The following is a 25838-nucleotide window of genomic DNA, read 5'->3' on the forward strand; positions in this document are numbered from 1 at the left end:
TAGTCTTGCCCTTTCTGGGAGAGCCAAGACTACACCTGTAATGTCAGAATGCATTAGCAATAAGAAAGGCCACAGTAATGCAAGAGACGACTTCATACACACGTCATTCCGAAATGGCTAAATTCAATCAAATATGGCAGTGCTTCCTACAATGCTGTAGTCATTGGGGCCAGCGTGTGTGACGCGGTCCCTCTTACTGGAAGCTGCTGGAAACGGAAAGTGAGCCCTCTGCTTTGAGATTATAATGGAAGAGATTTACCAGCCCATAAGTGGTTTGGCATCCTTCTTTCCCAGGAATTACCTAGAAAGTCATTTAACATCTAAAGACTACAAATGAAATTTCAGAAGATTAAAAGTATGTGAAGAGAAAGGGGGAAAGGCTCAGGTTCTTTCACCCTTGCCTTAAATATATATGATTCTACGGGGAAGAAAAGTATACTTCTATAAGACGGTAATCAAGAAGGAAAGTCAAAGATGATCTGGTCTTAATTCTAACTCAGTCACCAATTTCTTCAGTAACTTTCAGAGAGCTACTTACCTTTCCTGTTTCTGCTTTCTCATCTGTAAAATGGAACTAATCCTGCTTAGAGACACACCAAAGTATTATAAGGAATAATTAGTTAGCATTTATATAATACTTTTCATCTTCAAAGTAGATTATTAGACTATAAAAAAGAGTAGATGTGGTTTGAAAAATCCTTTTAAAAAACTAAAATAAAGCATGCAAGCAAATTCCAAGAAACAAAAGAGGCTGACCTCATCTTGCAGCAGCCAAATCCCTCTGCCTCCAGAGAAGACCCATTTTCTACTTAAATCTGTTATTTGCATGTGGAGGCAAATGTGTAAGAATGTTTTATTACGAAAAAATGGGAGGAAGTGGAAAGCAGAGAGAAAGGAGAAAAGAAGACAGAGAAAAGACAGAGAAGAAAAAGTAGAAGAGAGGAAAAATAAGAGAAAAATAAATGGAAAGAAGACAATAGAAAACAGGATGGAAAAAAGGTAGAGAAAAGGCAAATCTCGTCTACTAGAAGAATGAGCAAAAACAGGAAGGCGGAAGAAAAGGAAAAATAAAGAAAAATGGAAATGGAGAAAGAAAAACTTCATTAAGGGAATAATAAAAAGCTTATCCTGTTTTCAAAGAAAAAAGATTAAAAGTAAAAGAAAGGTCAACATTTTTTAAAAGGGGAGGACAAAGAGCAGAGGATAGAAAAAGAAAACAAAAAGCTTTCAAGAGCATGTCTGGAAACCAGAAAGCTGGAAGAGAAATCATTAGCAAGTCCACAGTGCGTCTACAGTGATACAGCGTGGATCAATTCATTTAACGCTGCCCTGTACATTTACAGAAAAGTACCTCTGATATAATAAAGGCTCATAAACACGCAGAAATTGGGTTAGACCCGTTTCGAATTCCTGCCAAACAATGGTTCAGAAAAATGAAGCTCTATTTTAATTAGCTGGATTCACGAGTGATTTGATAACAGCAGATGCTGTCTGGATGCTTTCAGCTTGATGGGCTCCACATACATGAACTTAGAGTGGTTTTGATGCAATTAGGTATTTCTTTCTGCTCCAACATGCCAGGTCCATGGACCTGAGCCTACGGGTAGCCCCTACATGTTGCTATATTTATCTACACATTAATATTTCAAATCATGAAGATGAAAAAAGTGGCCACACAAGATGAATAGAAAAGTAGCTTTTAAAAGTCACTGGTAGGTAAAAGAGAATACTCTCGCAATGAATTCTTCCTTCCCTGGAGGAAGAAAAGTTGGGTAGCTAAGAGAAAATCATGCAGGGCAGAATCTGTGTATGTATAGAAATATATGATGACAAAGCTGTAACAAACAACTGCATACTTTCAATTTTGCAATTCCAGTCCAGTGTTATGGGCAAAAGATTAATACACCTAAAACACAGCATGACCTGGAATTAAGTGGCCTTCAAAATGTCTTTGTAATCAGGCATCCTATTATAACTCCAATTACCATTTCCTGAGACAGGTGGTGGTGTTGGGATCGCAACATTTAAAGTCCAAGTATTTTCACCAGGTACTTTCAAGCCTTTACTGCTCCCCTCTTCCTTTTAAGCACTTTCTCCTCCAAAGAGTGTTCTGTTTGCTTTTCCCAAAGCACTCATTGCTCTCTCTGCTCTGACCACTTAGTGCAACACCACCCACATGCACCAAGCTGCTAAAGGACCACATAAAACAAGAGCAGCTTCCGGGGTATCTGCATCAGAAGGCAGCTCAGAGGAGGACCTGATCTGTTAATTATCTGTCAGTTTGTCAAGGCTAGGCTGTGAGAAGAGGAGGATTATAAAATGAAATTCCAGGGGGGTGTTGGAGAGAAGCTCTCTACTCAGTAGAGTGCTACTCTTCTTGAAATTCTGAATTAGGCTTTCAAAATCGTTCCCCTCCTGTTGGTCAGCACGTAGCAAAGAGGGTAAAGAAAGAAGTTAGAGTTTTGCACGACTCTTTCTGATAGAAGGGAGGTCACTCAAACTCGACCACCACCACACAAGCACACAGGAAGAAACACTTTCTCTTCAGAGGACAAAACGGACATAATGACCTTCACACCATTTCCCCTTCGCCAGCGCTAACAAGCTGAGCACAGTAAATCAAGGATGAAATCCCCTTTGCCAGGAAAGCGAAGGAGAAGCATTTATTCTGTAAAGAGCCCAAAGATGCTGCCTGCTTCTGAATCAGCATTTCAGAGCAAGGCTTTAGAAGGCAGGAAGCTCAGTACCAGCAATTGAAGAAAATAAAACATATATCTATTATACATAGAAGGCCTTCTTCCTCAAAAGTTATTTATTTCCCCTAACCACTCTACTAAATAGAGGTTTCAATCTAATTGGAATAGCAATCTGCATATTGTAAATGCACCAAATGATAGTCTTCGAGACTTCTGTTCTATTTCAGTTTATGAGTTCACTGGTAGATTTCCTAATATATATGCATAAAAGCACATAAGAAAAGAGGACAGAAGACCTGTCTTAAAAAATACACACACATGCACGCACCATATGTATACATTTGGCCCCATGCAATCCCCAAAGCAGGAAGCAGAGGGTCCAGGCTGAGAAATGGGATAATGCTTGCAATACCCCTGAGGAGACAAAGCTAGTAAGGCAGAAAGGAGGCTCATCACAGCATTCGGTTTGCCTCTAGGCATGTGCAACTGTTAAGTCACACGCAGGTCTTTGGAGGGTCCCCATTCACCTCTAGACTCATCTTTCCTTCCCAGGGGACATTGGGAAGGGATCTCCCTCGACTCATCATCTAAACCTAACTCTCACCACTTCTATCCACATTCCAACTCAGTCATGGATAATTAACAGAGATGCAAATCATCACAGACCTAAGTAAAGGTTTTTTTTACAAGAAGCAAAAAGGAACCCTTATAAATCAAATAGAAAGATTAAAAAAAAAAAAAAAAGAAGAGGGGAAAAGAAAGAGAAAATACCCAAAGCTAACGGTCTATCTACAAATAGTTAAGGAAATAAGAAAGACAAGGGATAGGAATAAGACTTCCCATAAAGGTCTGAAGATTTCTATTTGTAACTCTGGGCTCACAGGGTAACGTAATTTAGGATGGAGGATGAGCTGCTGTTCTGGGGGAGAGAAATAAGGATGAACATTCTAATGCCCAACATTTGCCCAGGAAATGCCACCACAGATTGTTGCAACCACCGATTGCATTCAAACTGTTTCTGCTCCCTGCTCCTCTCACTCATTTCAATAAAGAAATGATTTCATTTTTTTTCAGATGCTGTGTCTCTAGGAACCGAAGATATCCCTTGCTTCTTTAAAAATAAAGCATTTTTCTAGTTCATAGCAACTTCTTCCTATCCCTCCATACTGTGACAATTCCAGCCACTCAGTCATAGGATATAGCCTTCATTAAGAAAAAAAAAAATCATAGGTTCATCTTTGCATTAAAAAAAAGAAGAACGAAAGAATAAATATGAATTTGAAGAGGAATTTTGCCAAAACCTGAACCTCCCAAATCTGGTTTAGCCACATTCTTGCCCACGGCCTGTATTTCTCAGTGCCTCCCTACATTTTTCAAAATGCAGCTGCACAGACCTCTTAAAATTCAGATTTCTAGCACCTATAATTACAGGCCGCTCAGAGCCAGGATCCTTTAATTAATGAACTTGACTCCTCTCTCTTCAAAGGAAATCTGCAGAAGAGATATATCACAGGGGTGAAGTGACCCCCAATCACTGCTATCTGATCTCTCTGCCTCATGGCACCTAGCTCACTGAACCCTGGAACAGAAGAGTGAGGTTGGTCCTTCACCTCCACTGCCCCATTCAGTGCATCCCTAATCTGGCACAATCCGATTGTGCAGCTAAGGCCATAAAACATTTCTTGGAATTTAACAGAAGAAAAAGAGGCTTTCTTGGGTGTGACCAGCAAAATCGAAAGACAACTGGATTCTCCCTGGTTTGAGTACTCCCCTGATTTCAGGGAGACTGTTTTTCTCTTTCTTCCCTCTGCTGGGATAAACTGTAGAGGGCAAGCAAGACAAATAGCGCTGTTCAAGGTGGACAAGCCACAGAGGGATTTGAAAACTCTGGAAAAGAAATGCATACAATAGCCTTTGGACTGACAATTATCCCAAAGTGCAAATGAAACTGGGAAAGAAAGGCTGTACCTCTTTAAAACAAAACTGGTAGAGAAGGGATAAGGAAATGAGACACTGATTCACAAGATCTGGAGAAAAATCTAAGCACATCCCATGGACAACAAACTGATCTCAAGGTTCATTTGTTCAGGTGGTCCTCAGCCATTCTCAAAACCACTCCTTTCTCAACCAATACCTGACTACCAGTTTTTAAAGAACTGGTTTTCCTTCTGGCTGGTCTGGGCGGCACAGCCTAATGCTTGTATCTGCCAGGCAGCCTAAAGCAGCTTTCCTGAACATGCTTATAACCAGGAAAAGCAGACTAGTTTCCAGCCGCCGCAACAAAAACTGGAAATGGTTGCAAACAAAGTTACAAATGCCAGCCTAAACAAAGCTTGGGTCAAATCAAGATGATCCCAGGTAAAGTTTCAGGTAGGAGAGTTTGAGATTCAGTAAGACTCAGGTGGATTTGGCAATCACAAAAACAGGCTGGGTTCAGGCACTACCATCTGATAACCATTTCTCAAGGGTCCCTCAGGCCCACAGCAAAGCCACTGGGACAACATTTGTATTATTTACCAAATAAACATATCTCTTTACAGGTAGAGGAAAAAATTCTCAGAATATGTACCCAGTAACAGAGTTCACGGTTTTTCCAGCTTCTCATCTGTGACTGGGGCTATAAAAGAAGGCTGGGGACCTACCAGGGAACAGCACTAGGGTTAATAATAAAAAATATGATATATATGGTCCTGACTTCCTACTTCTTCCCAGTACTTCACAGTATGGATGTCAAAAATCAAATTAGATCATTTTGTGCTCTGCCAAAAAGGGGTCTCAGCCTTCCAGTGAGTCTCTGCTTGCTGTGAATACAGTTTTGGAATAAAAGAGAGGAAGAAAAAAAAAAAGTAACATTAGTCTACCCAATGGTTAAATCCTTGCCAGGCATGATTCCTGAACATTAGTCTAACTCTGCAGTACCTCTGTCTTGTTTTCAGGCACGGTTACCTGCCATCTTTATGCCCAACAACACCCTGAGGCTAACTTGGCACATCACCTCTGCTGTCCCCTTAAATCCAGCCTCCAAGTCTACAAGCAGAGTGCGCCCTAGATCCACTGCCCACACTGCTGCAGCCGAGCTCCAGGATGAGAGCACTGTGACTGATTAGAAGGAGCAACCCGCTTCCTCATTCCCAAATCACAGGCAACCAAAGCTAGGAGGATTTTTTAATTTGGCTTGGTTTTCTTACCAAGACATTCTCATAGCTCATTATTCTTTACAATGGAAGCATTTAATTTTCTAACAAACGAATCAGAAGTACAGGACTACAGAACACAAAATTGAGGACAAGGGAAAGGAGATACAAAAATAAGGCAGCTGGGTGGTAGCTGAGATTAGGAATGTCCAGGGATCTTGGCACTGGTGCTCACACCAGCCAGCCAGGCACTCTCTTTCCAGAATGTCTCAAGGGGAAATCACCCATCGATCCTAGGACACAGGCATTCTAGGACTAATCCCTTACCTCAGAACAGCCTCAGCCTCAAATTTCTGCTTGCGCTTTAATGTTTAAATTATTAAATGCATTAATGTATTTACATTATTCAAGTCTTATGTGCATTTTTCTAAGATAATTTATGTATAAGAGTTTGAATGTCCATGACTGTTAATGTCTACAACCCTTCCTGTTCATTATTGATTCTGGAAGAAAAAAAAAAAAGTCAGAGTTTTAATGCCTTATTTTTAATGTATTAAGAGTCTGAATAAGTGCATTCTCTTTTTTCTTTTGTAATTTCATAATTTAAGTAGTGCATTTATTAAACTGACACAGTATGAATTGTGGTGAGGTCTGGCATGGCTCCACACAGCCAGAGCAGCCAGCTGGAGGATCACGCTGCGCCTCGGCACCCAGCAGCAGCTCCACACTCAACAGGGACCGGCTCTGGGCAAGGTTACGTTTTTGCAGGTAGATTTCTCTTCCTCCTTTGTACAGCTCTTACCCAAATCCTTCAAATCTTCTCTCTCCATTAACTGAGTTTCCAGAATACTATTAAACTGCCTCTTTTATCTTCTTTTTTTAAGAGGGATCTCAAACACACATGCCTCTCAGACAACATCTCGAACTTGGGCAGAAAAACTTCTTTTGAAATCCAGTGTCCCCAGCAGAAAAGCCCTCTTTCAGTGATAGCCAGCAGAACGACAGTGACACCCAATGGCCTATTAGTTCAATCCCAACTGAGCTTTCCCCATGGCTTTTCCTGGAGATGGCTTTTAGGCCCAGAGTTCCTATGTGAACATGGAAGCACAAGCAAAAATCAGATATCAGCTATTTGTCAAGAAGCTGAATCGCTAACAGATAAAATTTCCTGCAGAAACACTGAACACATACACTGTACGTCATTATACACATGTGCATAAAGTGCCAAGTATAGTTCACATCAGTATGGTTCCTTTCTGGAGGGGCAACCCAAGTGTGCACATGCGAGCATACACACACACAAACACACACACAGACAAGGTGTGGACTGGGCAACGTTGCACAAATCGACTTGGAGATGGAGAAGCAAGGCCAGAAGTTGTTCACTGCTGTTTCAGAATTAGGCTCTGATGTTCTAATGTTATGTATAATATTTTTTCTGTTTTCCCATTTCTTTTTTCTACTTTTTCCTCTTTTATTTTTTTTCTTCCTTTCTTTTTTGGCTACTCATTACCATTCTTTAACTGTTACAATTTATATCAGCATATAATGTTAAATAATTACAGGGAGCAGAGCTCACTCTAGTGAGGATATAAATGCGCTGTGGGAATCTACAGATTTAAACAAATAACACTCACAGCAGGGGGTGAGCGGATGAATTAGCATTAATATCCTGCCTGGGAGATCCCAGTGCACTGGTACTGCTTAAATACAGATCTTTTCTGTAACAGTCAATATGACAGCTCCCGGCAATACGGCCCCTTTCCTTTTCCCAGTCAATATAGCAGTCAGTGAAAATAGAAACGTTCCTATAGCAATCAATATAGCAGCCAGCTAAAATAAACCCTTCCCTTTTAAGGGCTATATAATAGTCAGCTAAATGGAAGAATTGGCACCCCTGCCAGATAGCTCAGCAGAGAAGCCAAAGCACGAACAGGCCATGAGCACTAAATGATCCTCCTGCTCCTCAAAGAGGCCCTGCTTGGGAAGGGAGGGGATATCCTTCAGTAGGGAATCAAGAGAGCCTATGAGGAACACTTACCAGGCTGCTCCTAGTCCCCAGGAGCAAATGCCCATGTTATAAGCAGGTAACAGGACACCCCTCACTGGGGTTAATTAAAATGACCAGAAACTCTTTTAAAATCATTATTAAAATTGTCAGCTGGAACAGGGGAACATCTGTTTCCAGAGGAGAATGCAGGTATCTTGATTTGGTCCTCCTCTACCTCCTCACCCCAGACAGCTCCCACCCTAGCCCCAGAAGGGGAAAGTATTAAGTTAGACAGTGGTTTTCTATTTTCCAGCAGCAGAAATAGTGACTGTGTCGGAATCAGAACTCCACCTGAAATCAGATATTTCACCTGAAAGGGTAAAAAACAGCATTCTGTGTTGAATGCTACCCAGTGTATATTCAGAACTCATTTTTAAAACTCACAACCATCAATCTATTAAATATTGTTACGATACCATATTTCCCCTACTCACAACATAGGAAATATTCTCCTTTCTGGAAACATATAGGAAAAAAATTTTATTATGATACAGGTCAGAAAATAGCTCACCTTTAAGGCCCAAATGGACCACAGACCTTAAAAAAAGAGAAGAAAAAGAAAAACAGCAAGGAGCAGTTGATTAAGAGATGTTCGTTCTTTTTCATCATAACTAGTTTCTTCTGATGTAGGTCAGCTGGATTTAACAATCCAGCACCGACACCAGTGCAGGTTTCTAGCAACTTTCCTGAAGTTAATGCTAGGATTCCGTTACACTCCAAAACAAATGAACAACAGGGACCCACTTCAACTTCATTAAAGTTCCACAATCTGTCTACCATCCTTTGGGTAAATCCACAGAGGGTCCCTGTTTCCCTGGCCAGGTGTTTAATACCCAATGATGCTTGTGTTATCAATCAGGTGATTTAGTCAAGTGCCACAGCATCAACTTTCAGGAAAAAAAGATCGTGAAAGTCCTGGTTTGAGAGCTCAAGTGCTTAAAAATTTAGACCCCAACAACCTACCTACGCTGTAAGACTGAGCAAGTGATCTTTACCTCAGGAATTCAGTTAAATAACATCATAGGAGAAAAAAAAGGTTAACATACTCTAGGCCCTCTCATGGCTATAAACACTCTAGTCAGATAGCAGGACTCACAGGTTCTCCAGCTCCTAAGAAGACTGTCCTAGCAAGTTCTGATTCTCTGAGTCTACTGTCATCATGGCAGCCACACAAGGTGGGAAGCGGACATGTGCAGGAACCCTGGGATGCACCCTCTATTTTTCAAAATACAGTATCCTAAAAAGGGAGTTACAGTTATGTATGATTGGACCCAGCACTTAGCTTCTAGAGCTCAATCCAATGAGCACTTTCTAAACTCTGACGTGCACGTACATTTCCATTTCTAAACCACATACAAAATTTGAGGATGTTCACTCTCAAAGAAGACAGCATTAAAGCTGGAGAGAGCATAACATGATGTGAGCAAAAACTACTTCAACTACAAATGCTATTATAGTCATCAATGGTTGGGGGAGGCAGGAAGGAAGGGAGCGAGAGAAAAAAGAGAGAGTGATTAAAGAGAAAATCATTATGAAAGGGAAGGAGAAAAGAGAAACATGAGAGAAAAGATTAGAGGTAATAGGAGAGGTAACAAAATAAGAAAGAAAGACGAAAACCTCTCTTTGGCATTTTATAGTTTAAAGCTTTCAGGGCATTTTATGAAATGACAGTTGCAATAAAACAAATAGAATCATGAGTCATCTGGTTTCCAACTTCTGAGTCAAAAGGGGCTGTTTCTAGACAAACTGCAAAGTGACTCTGCTGCCTGCACATTTCCCGATGCCTATCGAAGCACCACAGCTACAGAACAGGATGTGGAGAGAAAGAACGAGGAGGTGGGAATGAACATTGTCTTTACTGGTTCCAGTGTCACTGCACATAAAGACTGTCAAGATTTAAACCATAATAATGGAAAGGCTATAAAGGTTTCAGTTATAATGTTTCCTCTGATGTTCCCTTTCATAAAATGCCCTCTTTATGCTGCCTACGTGTCAATAATGCACTAAACATCTGTGTACACATGCACCAGTGGGAATGTTGCACCCTAAGTTCCTCACAGGAAGCAAGGTAGAACTGTGCAACCCAACTCCTTGGCTCATCATCACCAGCATATTTGTGTACATGCATACATACATACACGCACATATACAACAGACATGTATTCAGTGCCTTCTTCCTGAGTTGAGTAACTTAGCATTTGCCTGTTCCACAGAAGGTTCAGCAAGCCCCTAGGTGCCAAATGCCCAGAAAACAAAAGAACCTATTTCTTCTGCTTGGAAATACGGCCACACACTTTCCTATTTCAGCAACTAAAACCTTACAAAGCACCGGGCAGTCGAGCAGCAAGAGGCAACTTTCCCTCTACTGCTTGTAACCAACGTAAATTGGGATACAAATCAGTTAAACCCTCAAATGGGGAGTAAACTAGGCACCCACAAAGATCTGCCTTTACTTGAACTGAGGAGACAAAAACGTACAGAAAATTACGGGTTTCAAGAGAATCATTTACCTGCAGCCTTGCCATTTAAAGTCTGAGGTACCAGAAAATCGCAATGAATATAAACAAAACCTCTCTAAATTAATCCTCTATATACATGAAAAGAAGACATGAAGTCAGATGACGTGGATGGCAGAAACCACATGTAGGATGAAATATGTACTCATGCATTGCAATTAGGGAAGCCAGGAGACAAAATTAAGAAAGGACCTACCTAGTCGACACCAACTTAGTGGCAGATACACAACGACAACTCATGTTTGCTAGGGGGGCAGTCAGTGCTAACCACACACCGTCACTGGGCTGCCTTTCCCTGTTGATCTATAATTGGCAAGTCTGTGATAGAGCTACCAATTATCTTTGGGTCCCCTTCTTTAGATCACAGACAAAGGGAAGCAGGAGAGACCAGTTACTAATGAGTAAGTAAATAATGGCCACTAAAAGACATTGTATTTTACAGAACTGCTTCAGCAGGAAAAGTCATTGAAAAAATAAAAAGTGGAAGAATAAAATAAGCCAGAGAAACTCAATTTTCTTCTCCCTTCCTCCCAAAGCCACACTTAAAATAAGGTTTGTGCAGATTAATCCTTATGAGGTAAGAAAAAAATTATTAAATACATTTAAAAAATCAATTGTACCTTAAACCAAATCCAGGAACTGTAAAAACAAACACTGCTGCTCTCATCCAGCCCAAGTTAGCTCTGCCAGTCTGGGTCAGGAGGGGATACCCTGCACCTGATGGAGTCTGCTGAGGTAACAAGGGATAAGCAAAATGGAAGGGGAGAGAAAAGGACAGCAGATGGAACTACAGATTTGGATTTGACTGGAAATAAAGTCAGTTCTAGACATTACAGAGAAAAAATAAGACGTCTTATAAAATGGGGCTCTGGAGACCAGGCTGAATTCTTCAAAACTCCAAAAGAATGACAATGCAATCATTTGATAAACAGAAGTTATAAACCACTTCACTGACAAATGATATGCACAATTTCTAGTTATTTCTTCTGTTTGTTAACAGATTCTATGAACCGCCATTTTTCAGAGAGACAACAGAGAGCCCGAGAGGTGAGGTGAAGAAGCATGGCTTTGCGCTTGAGGAAAGCCACTCTCAGAACTGAAATGAAAATTCTTCTCCTCTCCCAGTGCTCTGAGCTCCTCAGATGAAAACCAGCCAGCAAGAATGCACAGCTCCACAGCTAACAGCAGCCACCGCTCTTCCAACAGTGGAGTCAGCACTGCAAATTCTCAGCTAATCCTAAATCAACCTCACATGGTTGAAATGTCGCGGCTCATTTGCTTCTCTGTGTGCACTGCAACTGTCCGGGTTCTGCAGGCAACAACCCTTCTCCTTTTATCACCTGCTTTAGCCCCACAACTGGAAGAACATCTGGGTGTGGACATGGAGCATGCAGGGCCAGGGTGAAATGCCAATTTCTGGGAGGGCAGGGAACTAGGGAACTCACTTCCAACAAGGCACAAGTTGGCCATGTGTCAATCTGGAGCCCCAAAGCCTAAAAATTAGGCAAATCCAAAGTTTTTTTCTAAATGTCCTTCTGAAATGAATAATTTAGAATTGAGGAGAAACCTCGGTCAGAAGGCCTGGGGTAGGGCATGGGGGGCATGCTGAGAGGAAGCCGGATAATGACCCATATGACAGTAGTATTCCCAACATAATAAAGACAGATGCCCAAAGGGGAAAGTTTCAAAACATCTAAACATTATTTGAGGGGTATCAATGTCTAGCAGTTAGGAACAAGTAAGTCTGACAAAAAGAATATTACCCTTGTAAAAATATCGCTATTCTCTTCTCTTCAAAGTAGGTGAACTTTGCTGCCTTAACTCTGACAATGAGGAATTTGTGGATGTTGATGGAGATGAAGATAAAGGATTTACCTGAGGAGGGCAGAGAAAGTAGAAATGAAAGCTCCTGGATATTGTATTTTCTTTACTGATGTGAATTCAGGTGACTCCCTGAAGACCTGCACCGCACCACTTTAAGAGCTAGAGTCAAAAGCAAATTGTTATATTGTCAAATCTTCACTGCCAGCAAGAGACGGAATAACAAGCAGTTGCTGCCCCCTAGAAGCTACTAGGGACATAGCACCTTGCTACAGAGATGTAAGATGAAAAGATCCCATTATCATGCCTCGATCCCATAACCTGTCATTAGTGAGGTACATGGGGCAGACGCCTCCTCCCAGCACGAGGAGGCACACATCACCTGTGATAAATTAATAGGTGCCTTTGCAGCAGCTAAGATGCATACAAAAGACTCCAACCAAGGAGTGCGTGCAAAGGCAGCAGCCTCAAAGGAAACAGAGACTCACCAGGCAATGCATCAGCAGACACTCCTGCCCCATGTCCACCGAGGGGTCCCTTCGTACACACCGGTGCTCTCTCCAATGAGGGCTCACACTGGCCATAGCTACTCATTCAATCTTGCTCGTTTGACAAAAAATACTGATTTTGGAGTTCAAATCCCATTCCTGTTACTACAAGCTGTCAAAACTTGACCGCCCTGTGCTTCAGTTTCCTCACTGTAAAATTAGGAAAATAGAAATTCTCACAGGTTTGTTAGAATTAAACAAGAGAGAAAAAATAAACAAACGAGCACTAAGCCCAGTACATTATACAGAAGAAGCTCTTCTGATCTATGTGACCAGAACTAATGTTGGTCAGTTTATCAAAAAATCAGTTAAAGCAGGCAATCATTATAAACAGGGCCTACTCCCTGACAATGTGGGACATGACCTCCAGGGATTTACTGGCCCTGGCACTGTGGGACCACAACACCTTCCTGACCAAAAGGGGAGAGGGTGGTGGGATGCAACAAAATAAAGTATCAGTGGCTAAGAGAGTTCAAATAGTCTAGAGGCTATTTTGGAGGCTACTCTTAGGCAAGCTTCAGTTAGATATTGCTAATTGCCATGGTTTGCCAAACCCCAACCAAAATCTTTCTCGTTAATCCTAAAAACACCTAGGGCTCTATCTGAGATTCTACAAAAGTTTCATGCACTAAGTTTGCTTTCCAGAAATCTATAACCTCTAGATGGTTCTAAGGCCAGATAAGCCCTGAAACCCAGAGGGGACAGCCTCTCCAAGAACATCAACTAATTCCATCTGCCTATCCTTGTATTTTCAACACCTGTTTCCAACATGAAACAGAACAGGCATAGCCCAAATAGCCTTAAAAGTTGGGAGAAGGATCAAAGGAGAAGGAAGAGTTCTAACAGAGAAGTTAGGATTTAACAAATTAGTATGACTGCTGAATCATTATATTGATATTTCTTTTTAGTCTCCAGTGTCTTGGAGCAGCTAGAAGCTGAAATTATGGAACTGTAATCCATACCAAACTTTGAAATCTGTTCTATAACTACTTATTAAAATGTACTTTGGAATTTATTGCTTTTTTGTGTATATGTTATATTTCACAGTAAAAAAATGTTTTTAAAAAAGCCAAAGTATATAAAATGCAAAAAAAAAGGGCCCACTCTGCATACCTTAAACATTTTATATTAACTTAAAACCTATAAACCTACAGTCATTTGCTAATCTTTTGATGTAGAGCCAAGACCTTTTCTTTGAGTATGAGGCCCACAGACTGAAGCTTCCAGAGACGTCTGTCTTGTCTAAACCCCACCCACATTGCACCCTCCATGATTTCTAAAGCAAAGTGAGAACTCAGAGATATCAGTGAAGCAATCTAAGCACAGAATTCTTCTGGATTTTTATGATTTTCTCCCCATCTTTAATTGTCTCCTCATTCACACCTAATTTGACAGCAATCTTTTTAGCAATTCACATTTAGCAAAGAATTCAGCTTAGTTTTCATGAACCCTCTTTCCATTTATATTCATAAAACATTATATTTGTAGAACCTTCTCTTCACATTTATATTTCACCTGTTTACATAATATTTAATAACCTAACTAATTTCAATAATGAACACAACTAGTATAAACAAGTTTAAGAACAGCTGACTAACTCCTGGGGTGCAGAGTAAGTGTGGGAGCAAGTGTCTGAGGAGTTGACCAACTGAAGCCTCATTCAGGCACCAAGGACCTAGGGAGTGAGTTCTACAACACCAGAATGGCAAATTGTTCAATAAGGGAGCGTGTCTAATACAAGCTCCTTTCATAGATTAAAAAAAAAAAAATTATTTATGGATGCCCCCACACTTCATTTCACAAGAAATTTGAAGCAACTGCCAAAAGTACACACACAAAAATACCATGAGAGGGCCACGGTGGCTCAGCAGACAGAGTTTCCTCGCCTGCCATGCTGGAGACCCCGGGTTCGTTTCCCGGTGCCTGCCCATGTAAAATAAAACAAACAAACAAAAAATACAGTGAGAGGAAAACATAGGGAAAGAGAAAATAAAGATTTAGTAATTGTTTCTTTCCCCGCCTTGCCACCCAAATCCATTGTCAGTGGACTGTGGAAAACTACCTGCATGCTTTTTTCTGTTGGAAGCTCCCCTACCCCCCCATAAAGTTGGGAAAAGTAGCCCTACCCCTAAAGACTTTCTTGCTGTCAGCCTGGCGGGAGGACCCCCTTTGCAGACTGCTGCTGGGTGTGCCATCTGCAGACTCAGTGGGCCACAGGATCATTGCTAAGGCAAGAGGGCACACAGGTGACAGCACGTCTTCTATTCAACAAGGGTAATTTATCCAGACTCCACTCCATTGGGGGCTATGAGTTAGTCTCTCTCTGACTCAAACTGTCAAGGAGTGCCCCTGGATAGATTTACCTGGAAAATCACTCAGTGTCGTCCCCGTCTCTAGACTGTTCAGACAAACTCATAATGGCAAAGAGAAGATTTGTGGAGCAACAAGCATAAATCTTGGCTATAACTACAAACCATAAAAGAAAGGAGAGCTGGGAGAGAAGAAGGAAGGGCAGTGATATGTCCTTCTCCAAAGGACCAGTTTACCTTCCTATAGCTTCTCACAGCACAGAAGTGGGATTAACTATAAACTTGTATTTTTCAAACCAAAATAGGTACACATGGTTTGGAAATAGAGTGAATATTTTCAATTGAAAGTATCTCAGAAAACATGGGGCTTGTGTTTGTCCAAAGTACAACGTAACATTCAATGGTTCTCAACCAGGGTTCCTAAGGGGTAGATTCTAAGTGTACCACATGGAATACCTATCCTGGAGATCATAATTCCCACAAAAGACACTTCTGCATGAAAATTCTTTCAAATATGATCGATTTTAAACAAAGCAAAAACATTTTAAGAAACTCTGCCCAAATGAGAGTTTTGTATATCCCATCTTCCACAATGACTAGCTGGGAAGAAACCTGAAGGAACTCTAAGACAGAGCACCAGGAAAAAAGGAGAAAACAGTATTTTCTTCAGAAAGAACGATACTGGTACAAGATTAAAGACTGAATTGCCCCAGTCACGGCGTGGTCTGAACAAAAGCACATGAGTGCTCAGTTCCTCACTTTACACATCTCCAAAACACAGGCACTGCTCAGTTATCCGACGGCCAGGGCAGCTGACTCCAGCAACTATAGCAAACACTATGAAAGCCAGGAACCTAAGGTATAAAAAAAGCCAAAAAATTATTTCAAATTCCATTTATCTAATTAGTCCTAAGAGTTTTAATTCATCTAATAATTTGTAAAAGGATACCTTAAAATTGAAAAACAACCTCTTCATTTACCTTAAAGAGGAAATAATTCAAAGGGCACTGCCTAGTATATTCAGTAAACTTTTCTCAGTCTATAACGGGAAGAATAGAGTTGGAAGAGGGACTCGTTTTTAAATTAGTAAGTAGCCTAGAGATTACAGAGAAAAAAACAGGAACAGAATGAGGCTTTTCTCAAGTTCATCCATTTTAGTATTTTGATTTAACCAGTTTTCCTTCCTAGATCTGGCAGGACAGGCAGGAATCTCAGCCATCTACAGGGATGCTAGTATCAAAACAGAGCATTTTCTTTACTCAAGGTTTTATATTGTTGATGGGGTGAGGTGGGGGAGGGTGCAATATTTTTTTCTATCTGAAAGACACCCAAGCCTCACCTGGTGTATCTGATTAGATGACGACAACATTCCCATTAGGAAGGTGGATCCTGAGCCCCAGCCTCCGGTTGTTCATACTTGATTTTCTGTCCCTAATCGTCACAGCTGCAGTCGGGTGGGGTACCCCTAGTAATGTGTTATTCATAACAGTTCAAATACCGAAATCTGCAGATGATTTGCTTTTGAAAAACGAATAAACAGAGTGGATTTAGAGTCATCCCTATGTCACTCCCACTCACTAGCACACAGACAGACACCCCTGAATGGGAAACAAAGAGGTAGAAATTATGGCTGGCTTCAGTAAACCTAACTCTGCTACAGCCCTCAGAAATCAACTATTACAGATTATTAAAATAATAACATTTATTACTTTAAAATTAGGTTTGTCTTTTTTTTTCTGGAATAATGACAATTTCCTAAACTCTTTAAATGGCTGATATAAATACAATATGAAACTCAATCTCATTTCCCCACAAAATGCTTTGGTTTTATAAAATAAATATATGCGTGCTTTTTGTTATATATATATGTTCACAGACACACAACCATTTATACATGGGGAAATGTAAAGAAATGTATTGAGCATGTGAATGTCATCCTCCAGAAATGTTCTGGAGGGGAAAAAACTGAGAGCTAGGTATCCACAATGAGCCTGCCAGCAAGTACCAAAATATCTAACCATGAAAGATAGAACTACAGGAGGAGACTGGGCCAGGAATACATGCTAAGAGGCAGACAACTAACCATAGGCCTTTTGATCACCAGCCTGGTCAACTGGCTTTAAAAAACAGAAAATCTTAGGTACCACAAGCATAAAGTGGATGAGCTCCCCAGAAGGACTGAGATCAAATACATGACAGAGAACCCCCGGCCAAGGCTCTGTCTTAGCCTCAGGGAGAAGCCTGAGGATACAGGATAATCTGCACTCTGATGGCAAAACTACTGCCAGACAGCAGGGATCTGCAACTGCAGGGCAGCTTTACATTTAAGAATTTCAGTATACTAAAAAAATATTAATCCTAGATAAGATGATAAGTAGAAATTGCCATCATTATTTATAAAAATATATTGTATTACAGGTTGGGAGTATTCAGGGGAGGGATAAAGGGAAGAAGATGGAAAGAAAAAAAAAAGAATCTATACCTACAAGCTAGAGAAAGAGATGGCAGAAGACTCATCCATTACAAAAAACTTGGTGTCAAAGATCAAAAAGCTGAAATTCTAGTTTAACCAGAACCCTTAAGCACTATCTAAAGTAGGTAAGCAATACAGATTCTGAATATTGAGGAACTGAGTGGAAACAAGGGAGTAATATGTAACCAAAGCCGCATTCATTGCTCAAGTCAAATAACCTGAAATCTTATGACTAATGGAAATTCCAAAGTTACTTGCCCCAGTTCCAGTACCCAGACAAGACTGTCTAACTAACTTAGCTACTCCATGCAGGCTGTCCACCCATTCTTAAAGACCTGGTATAAGGAACTCTATCCTGCAGATCAGTACAGGAAGCCTGACACAGAGACCCTGTGGGAGCCCAAGAACGCACTCCCACATGCAAATAGAAAACCTGAAATTGCAGGAAACTCACAGGGGCTGTTGAACAAATCTAGAAGAAACTGGGGGTCAGTACAACTCTTTGCCATAGGAGCCAAAGCTCAGTGAAGAGAGTAAAAAGGAAAAAGTAATCAGCCATCTTAACTTAAGCAAAGGGGGCTTTCTCTTTAACAATCAAAGGACTTCAACTCAAAATTTACATAATTGATCAGCACTAGTCTATTTACCAATCTCCAGTCTGGTGACATTTTAGAGCAACTATCCTACTAATATACACAGCATTTCTGGGGTTGGTTTTTTGGTTTTTGGGTTTGTTTGGTTTTTTGGGGGGGATAGGTAGTGAGGTAGAATGGAAGGGTAAGAGAAGGAAAAGTGCAGGGTCATTACTTGGCTAGAATAAAGACAAGGGAATGGTTAGAAACACAACTGTGCTATTTAGAGACTACAAGATTTTAGTTTCTCACCACAGAAGCACAAGACAGTTTCTACAGTCCAGAAAATCAGGCCTACTTCTCCTAGTAAACAAAGCAAAACCATATCGCACAGACACAAACACATCCAACTATTCAATACCACCTGCACTGGGCTGAACAGAGTCTCTTCTAGCTTAACCCACTTTTCTAATAAAGGGAAAAATTATTTCTAAGTGATCATCTATTTCTGGGGTCAAAGAATGAGATAAAATTATTTGTCTTCGGTACTCCATGCTTAGCTCTCCTGGTATAAAGAACAGGTAGCTTCCGTTAGGAATTTTGTGAAAAATATGCACTCAGTTAGAGAGAACAAAAAAACTTAGCAGGAATATTCTATTCTTTAAGACCCAACTTCCAAGTTTCACAAAAACCATTCCTAAGTCCCTGCCCTTCTCGCCCCCATATTATTCTTCCTTCTCTGAAAGGCTAGAGCTCTCTTTTTCTCCCATCCATGCAATTCTGCACCAAATTATGTATAGTTTTGTGCTATTTATTAAAATTACATACAGTCCTGTATATTTGCTAATTGTTTCATGTGTCCAAATGTCCTTTTTTTTTTTCCTAAATAAAATATATAAATACTTGAGAACAAGGCTTAGTTTTAGACTTCAATTGTCTGTTCCCCAATACTCGAGGCAGAGCTGAGCACGAAGGATACAACTAACACACATGGCCTGATTTGGCTTCCACTGAGAAACCTCCCTCACTAGGGAAGATTCCTCAGGCTGAATGCTAGGTGTTTCCACAAACCACAGCACTACAGCACCAAGCCATGGGGCTTTCTGTGAGTGGAGGCCACTGCTGCATCACTTCTCCTGTTCTCTGTTGCCAGCTCATAGCCACCACACACACTCTTCCTGCTCAGCCTGTCCCCACAACCTGCCATACTAGCCCTCGGCAGACTCCTCAGCCTGGCACCCTCCCACTGCTACTCCCAGGAGGAAAAAGGAGCTCACCAAGACTATACAACTCTGTTGGTGCCCTCATTTAATCAGGCTTCTGCAAATGGTTGGCCAAAAGCAATAAGGGTATGACTGAGAGACTGTGGGAGTTTAATATAAAAAAATTAATAATAAAAAAAAGGGGGGAAGGAGAAAGGGTCTACCTTTTAATAGGGCCCTAATTACCCAACTCATAGGATCAGCCCAAATGAGATGGGAGTTTATTTCGTTTTTTTTTAATTATTGTTTTTTTTATATATATATAAATTGCTGCTATGTGTTTTCTTTCCTCTGAGCAATTATGCAGCAAGTATGTAAAGAGGAGAAAAAATATTAATTAAATATAAGGTAATTGTAGAGTTGGCCTGGGGAGAATGAATCTGAACTCTGGATAATCACAGGCTACTAGGGTTTGAAGACTGCTCAGGGCCTCCCAGAAAAATAAGAAATAAAAATACAACCAACCAACAAGCAGATGCACAGTAGAGAAGGAAAAGAGCAACATACAGACATGTTAGTAGAGTAAAGGGTCTGCTGGGCTCCAAATATTCAGAAATCGGTGAGGCTGCCGATTGCTCAGGGCTTCCTGTCAGAAAGAACTTTCCTGGAATGGTTCTTAATTTCAACTCCATTCTCAAGGATATGATTCCCAACCCCCAAGAGTTTATTCAACCAGTCATGCCCCAACAGATGGACCTGCCACTCACCTGGTAATCAATAGTTAACTCAGTAGATGGAAATTCAAAAAGAGATCAAAGAAATAAAGGATTGAAGGGGACCATGGTATTCAGTTTGGACCTTGGTCCACATCCAAGCACAACCTAGGCCTGAGGAGCACTGAGGCAGACCATACAGGAAGCACTTAAGCTCTTTAAGAGACCAGCAAAGAGACACCTCCTCTGGTCTTTACACTACCATGACTACATGGAAGAACTCAGCAATATTGAAGGAGTGAAAGAAGCCACTCTCCAGAGTGCTAAATCCCCTGGCTAGGAAGCAGGCCCCACTTGCTAATAGTAGGCCATGGGAAGAACAACCCTGCTTCCCTAAAAACAGTCTCAGCAGCACTTCCGTCCTTCATATTTCCACCACTCAGCCAAATTCTGCCTCATCTTCTACCTTGGAAAACCTTAGGACAGGCTAGAATTCAGACTTGCTCATACCAGCTAAGGACCTCACAGCACCTCCTTCCACTACTGCTGGAAGGAGTGAAGAAACAGGTGGAGCCACAGGCGCTCCTGAAACAAAAACTTGGTGCTCTATCCCTAAGCTTGCTACAACTATTCAAAGAAAGAAAAAGCTTGGAAAATTTCAACCTAGGGCTGGTACCAATATAAAGCTTACCTAGTTTGTACAGACCTAGCTTTACAACCCAACTAACAGGACTTATGGTAGACCTTAAAATGCAGGATAGAATGGAAATTGGTCAGGTAGGCAGGGATTCTGGCTCAGACTACCAAAGCAAAACCACATCATAGAGAAAATTACCTTTATTACTTGGTAGTCCCTATCAATACTATTAGAAGATAATGTTGGTAATGAGTAGCATTACTACCATCAAAGACTAGGCAAAAACTACCCTCCTCCCACCACAGGGACTCTCCCTCTGAGAGGCAGGGTATCATTACTTTAGACAATAAACAAGCAACTTGGTTAGAACCTAACTCAGCTTCGAAGGCCTTCAGATATCTCACTAATTACTATTAATAGCAAAAACAAAGTGTCATCACCACCTGCAGCGGATTCTTTTAGTTCCAAAAAAGAATGTATTTTACTAAGGAGCATCTCTTTAATCACTAACTCCCCACTCACACTAGAAAACTTGAAGAAGTCATAAATCAGAGTCACTGACAGAAAGTTAGTCTTCACATAACACCTACTTTTAAAGGAAGAGTGCTGATGCAAAACCATAGGACCATAAGGTTTCATGAAATTCACATTGTATTTTAATTATTAGAAAATGATACTACATATTTTGGGCACTTACCAGCGGCTCTCGGGGCACATTTTTACTTCCTGGAGTAGAGCTTGGCTGCAAAGAAAAAGAGAAACAAAAATAAGATCACAGTGCCACCCACTGGACATCTAAAAACCAAAGACATTCTACTCTGGAGCTAAACATCCACCAACACCACTTTCTTTTATTTCTCATCAGTTTTTCATAGCCATAAGGCACACTGGGGTGGGCTAACAGTAAGAAGTAGCCCGAAATGTCAGGATTCGCCAATGAACATGAAGAGATCATTTCTGGGTTCACTGTCATACCACCTCAAAAATAATTAGGCTTTCTTTTCCTTGGGAAGGCCCAAGATTACTAGCTGAGCAGCAAGGGCTGGAGACCATTACAAAATCCATGGAAATAGCAAAGTCCAGGAAAAAAAGCTGTAAGAGAGAGGACCCAACAAGTGGACTAAGAAGCAAAGTAGAGACCCAGACTCAGCCACAAGGGGGCCCCAGTTGCCCAAGCTCAGAATTTCTTCCCAGTGTCTATGTGGAGCCAGGGAAGTGAGTAAATTATCTACACACTACTTCCTATTTATCAACTGTCACTAAGGACGCCATCCCATAGCAAGACAGAAAGTCCAGCCTGAAATCTTTTTTGGAAATAAACTAGTGACAGAGAGACCAACCAACAGGCAGGCAGGCAGGGTCTTGGCATTCCCTGCTGCTACCGCTGACTCTCCTGGCTCCAAACCATTTCCTTCTCCCCTCGACCACCCCTTCACCCTGACATTTGCTTTCAAGCCTTGACTGATGTGGCCAAATTTTAGAGAAGGAGTGAGACAGATACAAAGACAGGCAGATGCTGAGGAAATTCATGAATCTCCAAGAAAATAAAATCAGTTTGGATGAGTTATGATTAGTTTACAGTTACTGATGTTCAAGTCAATTTCCAATTACCTAAAGACAAAATCCAGACAAATGCAGCTCTTCCAGGTATCCTAGGAGTCCTCCTGCCTCAATACTCCTCCCAGCAGTTCAGATGGCAAGACCTAGGCCTCACAGGAAGAAGGAAGCAGGACAGAAGGAGGAGAGGAAAGAGTCCAGTCCACAGAGGGGCCCAAAGATTTCCTCGCCCCCAGATGCAATCATAGAGGGGCACATGGCACAGTAGTAAGGGCTCTCTCTGCTGGAGTTCAGATCCTCTCCCTCCATCCAAAATCCTGTCCCAACAGCCCCAGTGTCCCAGGGCAAGGCCAACCAGCATGAGACTGACTATAAAGTGAGGATCAGTCTCAGGAAATCTAAGAAAGCTTTCCTTTCCTGCCTCCCAAGATTCCTAGCACCAATAATCTCACGCATTTAGATCTCTGGCCCAGACTCTGAGTTCTAAATCCAACTGCCTATCTGCCTCCTCTTAGACTTAACACACCCCATAGCAGACCCATAATCCTCTGTCTCTGCCACAAGTCCTCTTTCCGTGTTCACTGTTTCAATGAATGGGACAACCTTCCACCAAAAAGCTAGAATGGAAGGGTCATCCTTGATAACTCCTTCCTCCTCACTCACCAAATCCAACCCATAACCAAGTCCTACGATTATTCCTTCCTCAACATCCACAGACTCCATCCATCCACTCCTCTCCATTCCTACTGCCATCACTTTGGTCCATGCTACCAAAATCTGTTGCCTGGATGATCACAGGAGTTCACCCATACCCATGCTGGCTCTCTTTCAATCCATTTTCCACACTACAACAGACTATCATTTCAAAATGATAATCTGATAGCTAAAATAGTGGAACAATAACTCATACCAAACTCCGAAATCTGTTCTATAACTAATGTTACAATGTACTTTGAAATTTATTGCTTTTTTTGTATATATGTTATATTTCATAATAAAGATGTTTAAAAACGATAAACTGATCATCTCAGCTCCATCCACCCATACATCCCAGCAGCAACAACTTTAATGGCTTCTCATTGCTCTCAGAGTATAGAAGAAACCTCTCAACTTAGTGCACAAGGCTTTGTATCTACCCTCACAAAGCTCAGGGTTTGTGCGGCATCCCTTCTGCCCTCAGCAGTCACACTGGCCTTTTGCTTCCTGCCAAAGGGCCTGTGCACATGCTAGTCCCTCTCTGACAATTCATCCTTCAAATCTTGGCTAACTCACTTCCTCAGGGAAACATCCCTTCTCTGATATCTATGACAAGGTCGCATCTTCCTATCACGCAATCATACGATACCATATTCCTCTCCTTCAAGGGCTGGGCAGACCTGCAATTTTACATCAATTGGTGTGTCTGTCTCTCTTACCAGATTATAAACTTCATCTGGGCAGAAACTGAGTGCATATCACTGTAGCCCTGGGGCCCAGGACAGAGCCAGGCACAGATTAGGCCTTTGACAGATATTTGTTTAATAAATGCATGATGGAGCCACAATGTAGAATAATTCTAGCCCAACTGAATGGGTTATATACCAAAGTTCATAATCTGCCTGAGGACTTTATACCTCAATACCAAGACTAACACTGATTTATCTCTTTCTTCATTTATTTCTCAAAATAAATGCTTGACATTATTGCTGATGAGGAAACTGAAGCCAAGGGAAGTTAAATAACTTGCCCATGATGACTAAGCTAGTAAGGGGAACTATAAGAATTTTAATTCATACTTAATCAAAGTAATCAACTTTTGTTTAGACTGCATTTTATTAAGCAACAACCTTAATTCTGCCTCATAAATAATAAAGTAGGTTATTTGACCAGATGAAACAACAGCTTTAGGATTTAGGAGGCATCATTCTGACTTAACCAAAACGTTTCTTACTGAGATGCAACTAATCACTATGAATAATATTGCCAAGGAACTTTTCTTAAAATTAGTTCATGTCTTTTGAATAACTAATATCTGGCCAGAGGCAAAAATTCACACAGTTTAGAGTACCAAGAATATCTCTTTCATTATATATACTCATTTTTTTATTGTGAACCATGTAAATGTTTTGTTCAAAAACTAAAATTTAAATGTTACAAAATTTTAAAGGAAGTCTCTCACTTCAACAGTCAGTATTCCCTTCTCTAGAGGGCCCACCACTGATATTGTAGTTTCTCATATATTCTTCCAAGGATATTCAAAGCATATAAGAAGCATATGTATGTATGTGTGTGCATATCCCCACCAAAGAACTTTTAACTGCACCACTCTCCAAATTCGTCAAGTTTTGACTCTACACAGCCTTCTGAGGTCTCAGCACATGAAACCAGACCTCTAAGCTAATCTCAGGACTGCTTAGAGGAGCAGGCATTTCCCCAAACTCTATTCCAACCAATTCGGGGGCAGCTCTCCATTTGGCATTGTCTGAGGCAAGGTCAATGAGACTTTATCACTGAACTTTTCAGCAATCTGGGAATTGCCCAATGATGATTATATTCTAGATGATTCTCTAGTGTATGATAAAATTTCTGCTGTCTAAAATGGACCATTCCTATTTGCTGTCACAGAATCCTCGAGAAAACTTTTTTATTTTTTTAGTAATCAGAGAAGTTGTAAATTAACTATGCTCCACAGTCTATATTAGGTATATATTTTTCTATATGCCACCCTATTAATACCTTACATCAGTGTCATACATTTGTTAAAATTCATGAAAGACTATATCCAGCAAAATTGTCCTTCAAAAATGAGGGAGAAATAAAAACACTTCCAGACAAAAAATCACGGAGAAAATTTGTGACCAAGAGACCAGCTCTGCAAGAAAAACTAAAGGGAGCACTAGAGACACATATGAAAAGACAGGAGAGAGAAGTGTGGAGAAGAGTGTAGAAATGAAGACTATCACTAAAGGTAAAAAGAAGGAAAATTAGATATGACATATAAAATCTAAAAGGCAAAATGGTAGAAGTACTGCCCATACAATAAACACACTAAATGTTAATGGGTTATGAAAATGAAAACATGACGTATCAAAATTTATGGGATGCAGCAAAGGCAGTGCTAAGAGAAAAATTTATTGCTCTAAGTGCCTATATCAAAAAAGAAGAAAGAGCAAAAACTGAGGAATTAATTATCCATTTGGAAGAATTAGAGAAAGAAGAGCAAACTAACCCCAATGCAAGCAAAAGGAAAGAAACAAAGAAGATTAGAGCAGAAATAAATGAAATTGAGAACATGAAAACAATTGAGAAAATCAACAAAACCAGAAGTTGATTCTATGAGAAATCAATAAGATTGATGAACCCTTAGTGAGGTTGACAAAAAGAAGAAGAGAGAGGATGCAAATAAATAAAATCAGAAATGGAAGAGGAGACATAACCACTGATCCCACAGAAATAAAGGAAGTAATGAGAGGATACTATGAACAACTTTATGCTAATAAACTCGACAATATAGATGAAATGGACAACTTCCTAGAAAGGCATGGACAACCACATTGACTCAAGAAGAAATAGATGACCTCAACAAACCAATCATAAGTATTAGGGAAATGCAAATCAAAACCACAATGAG

At 40.7% G+C, this 25838-nt stretch overlaps 1 protein-coding gene across 2 annotated transcripts in view; it reads right to left on the bottom strand.

Annotated features, from left to right (window-relative positions):
* PEX14 (peroxisomal biogenesis factor 14) overlaps positions 1-25838 on the bottom strand; it is a 202377-nt gene that overhangs the window by 141859 nt on the left and 34680 nt on the right. For both annotated transcript variants that reach the window (XM_077151345.1, XM_077151344.1), the window contains exon 2: positions 21369-21413. In XM_077151345.1, the coding sequence (XP_077007460.1) occupies positions 21369-21413 (45 nt within the window). The remainder of the gene's footprint in view (positions 1-21368; positions 21414-25838) is intronic.

Source organism: Tamandua tetradactyla, chromosome 2, assembly GCF_023851605.1.
Source record: "Tamandua tetradactyla isolate mTamTet1 chromosome 2, mTamTet1.pri, whole genome shotgun sequence".
NCBI lineage: Eukaryota > Metazoa > Chordata > Mammalia > Pilosa > Myrmecophagidae > Tamandua > Tamandua tetradactyla.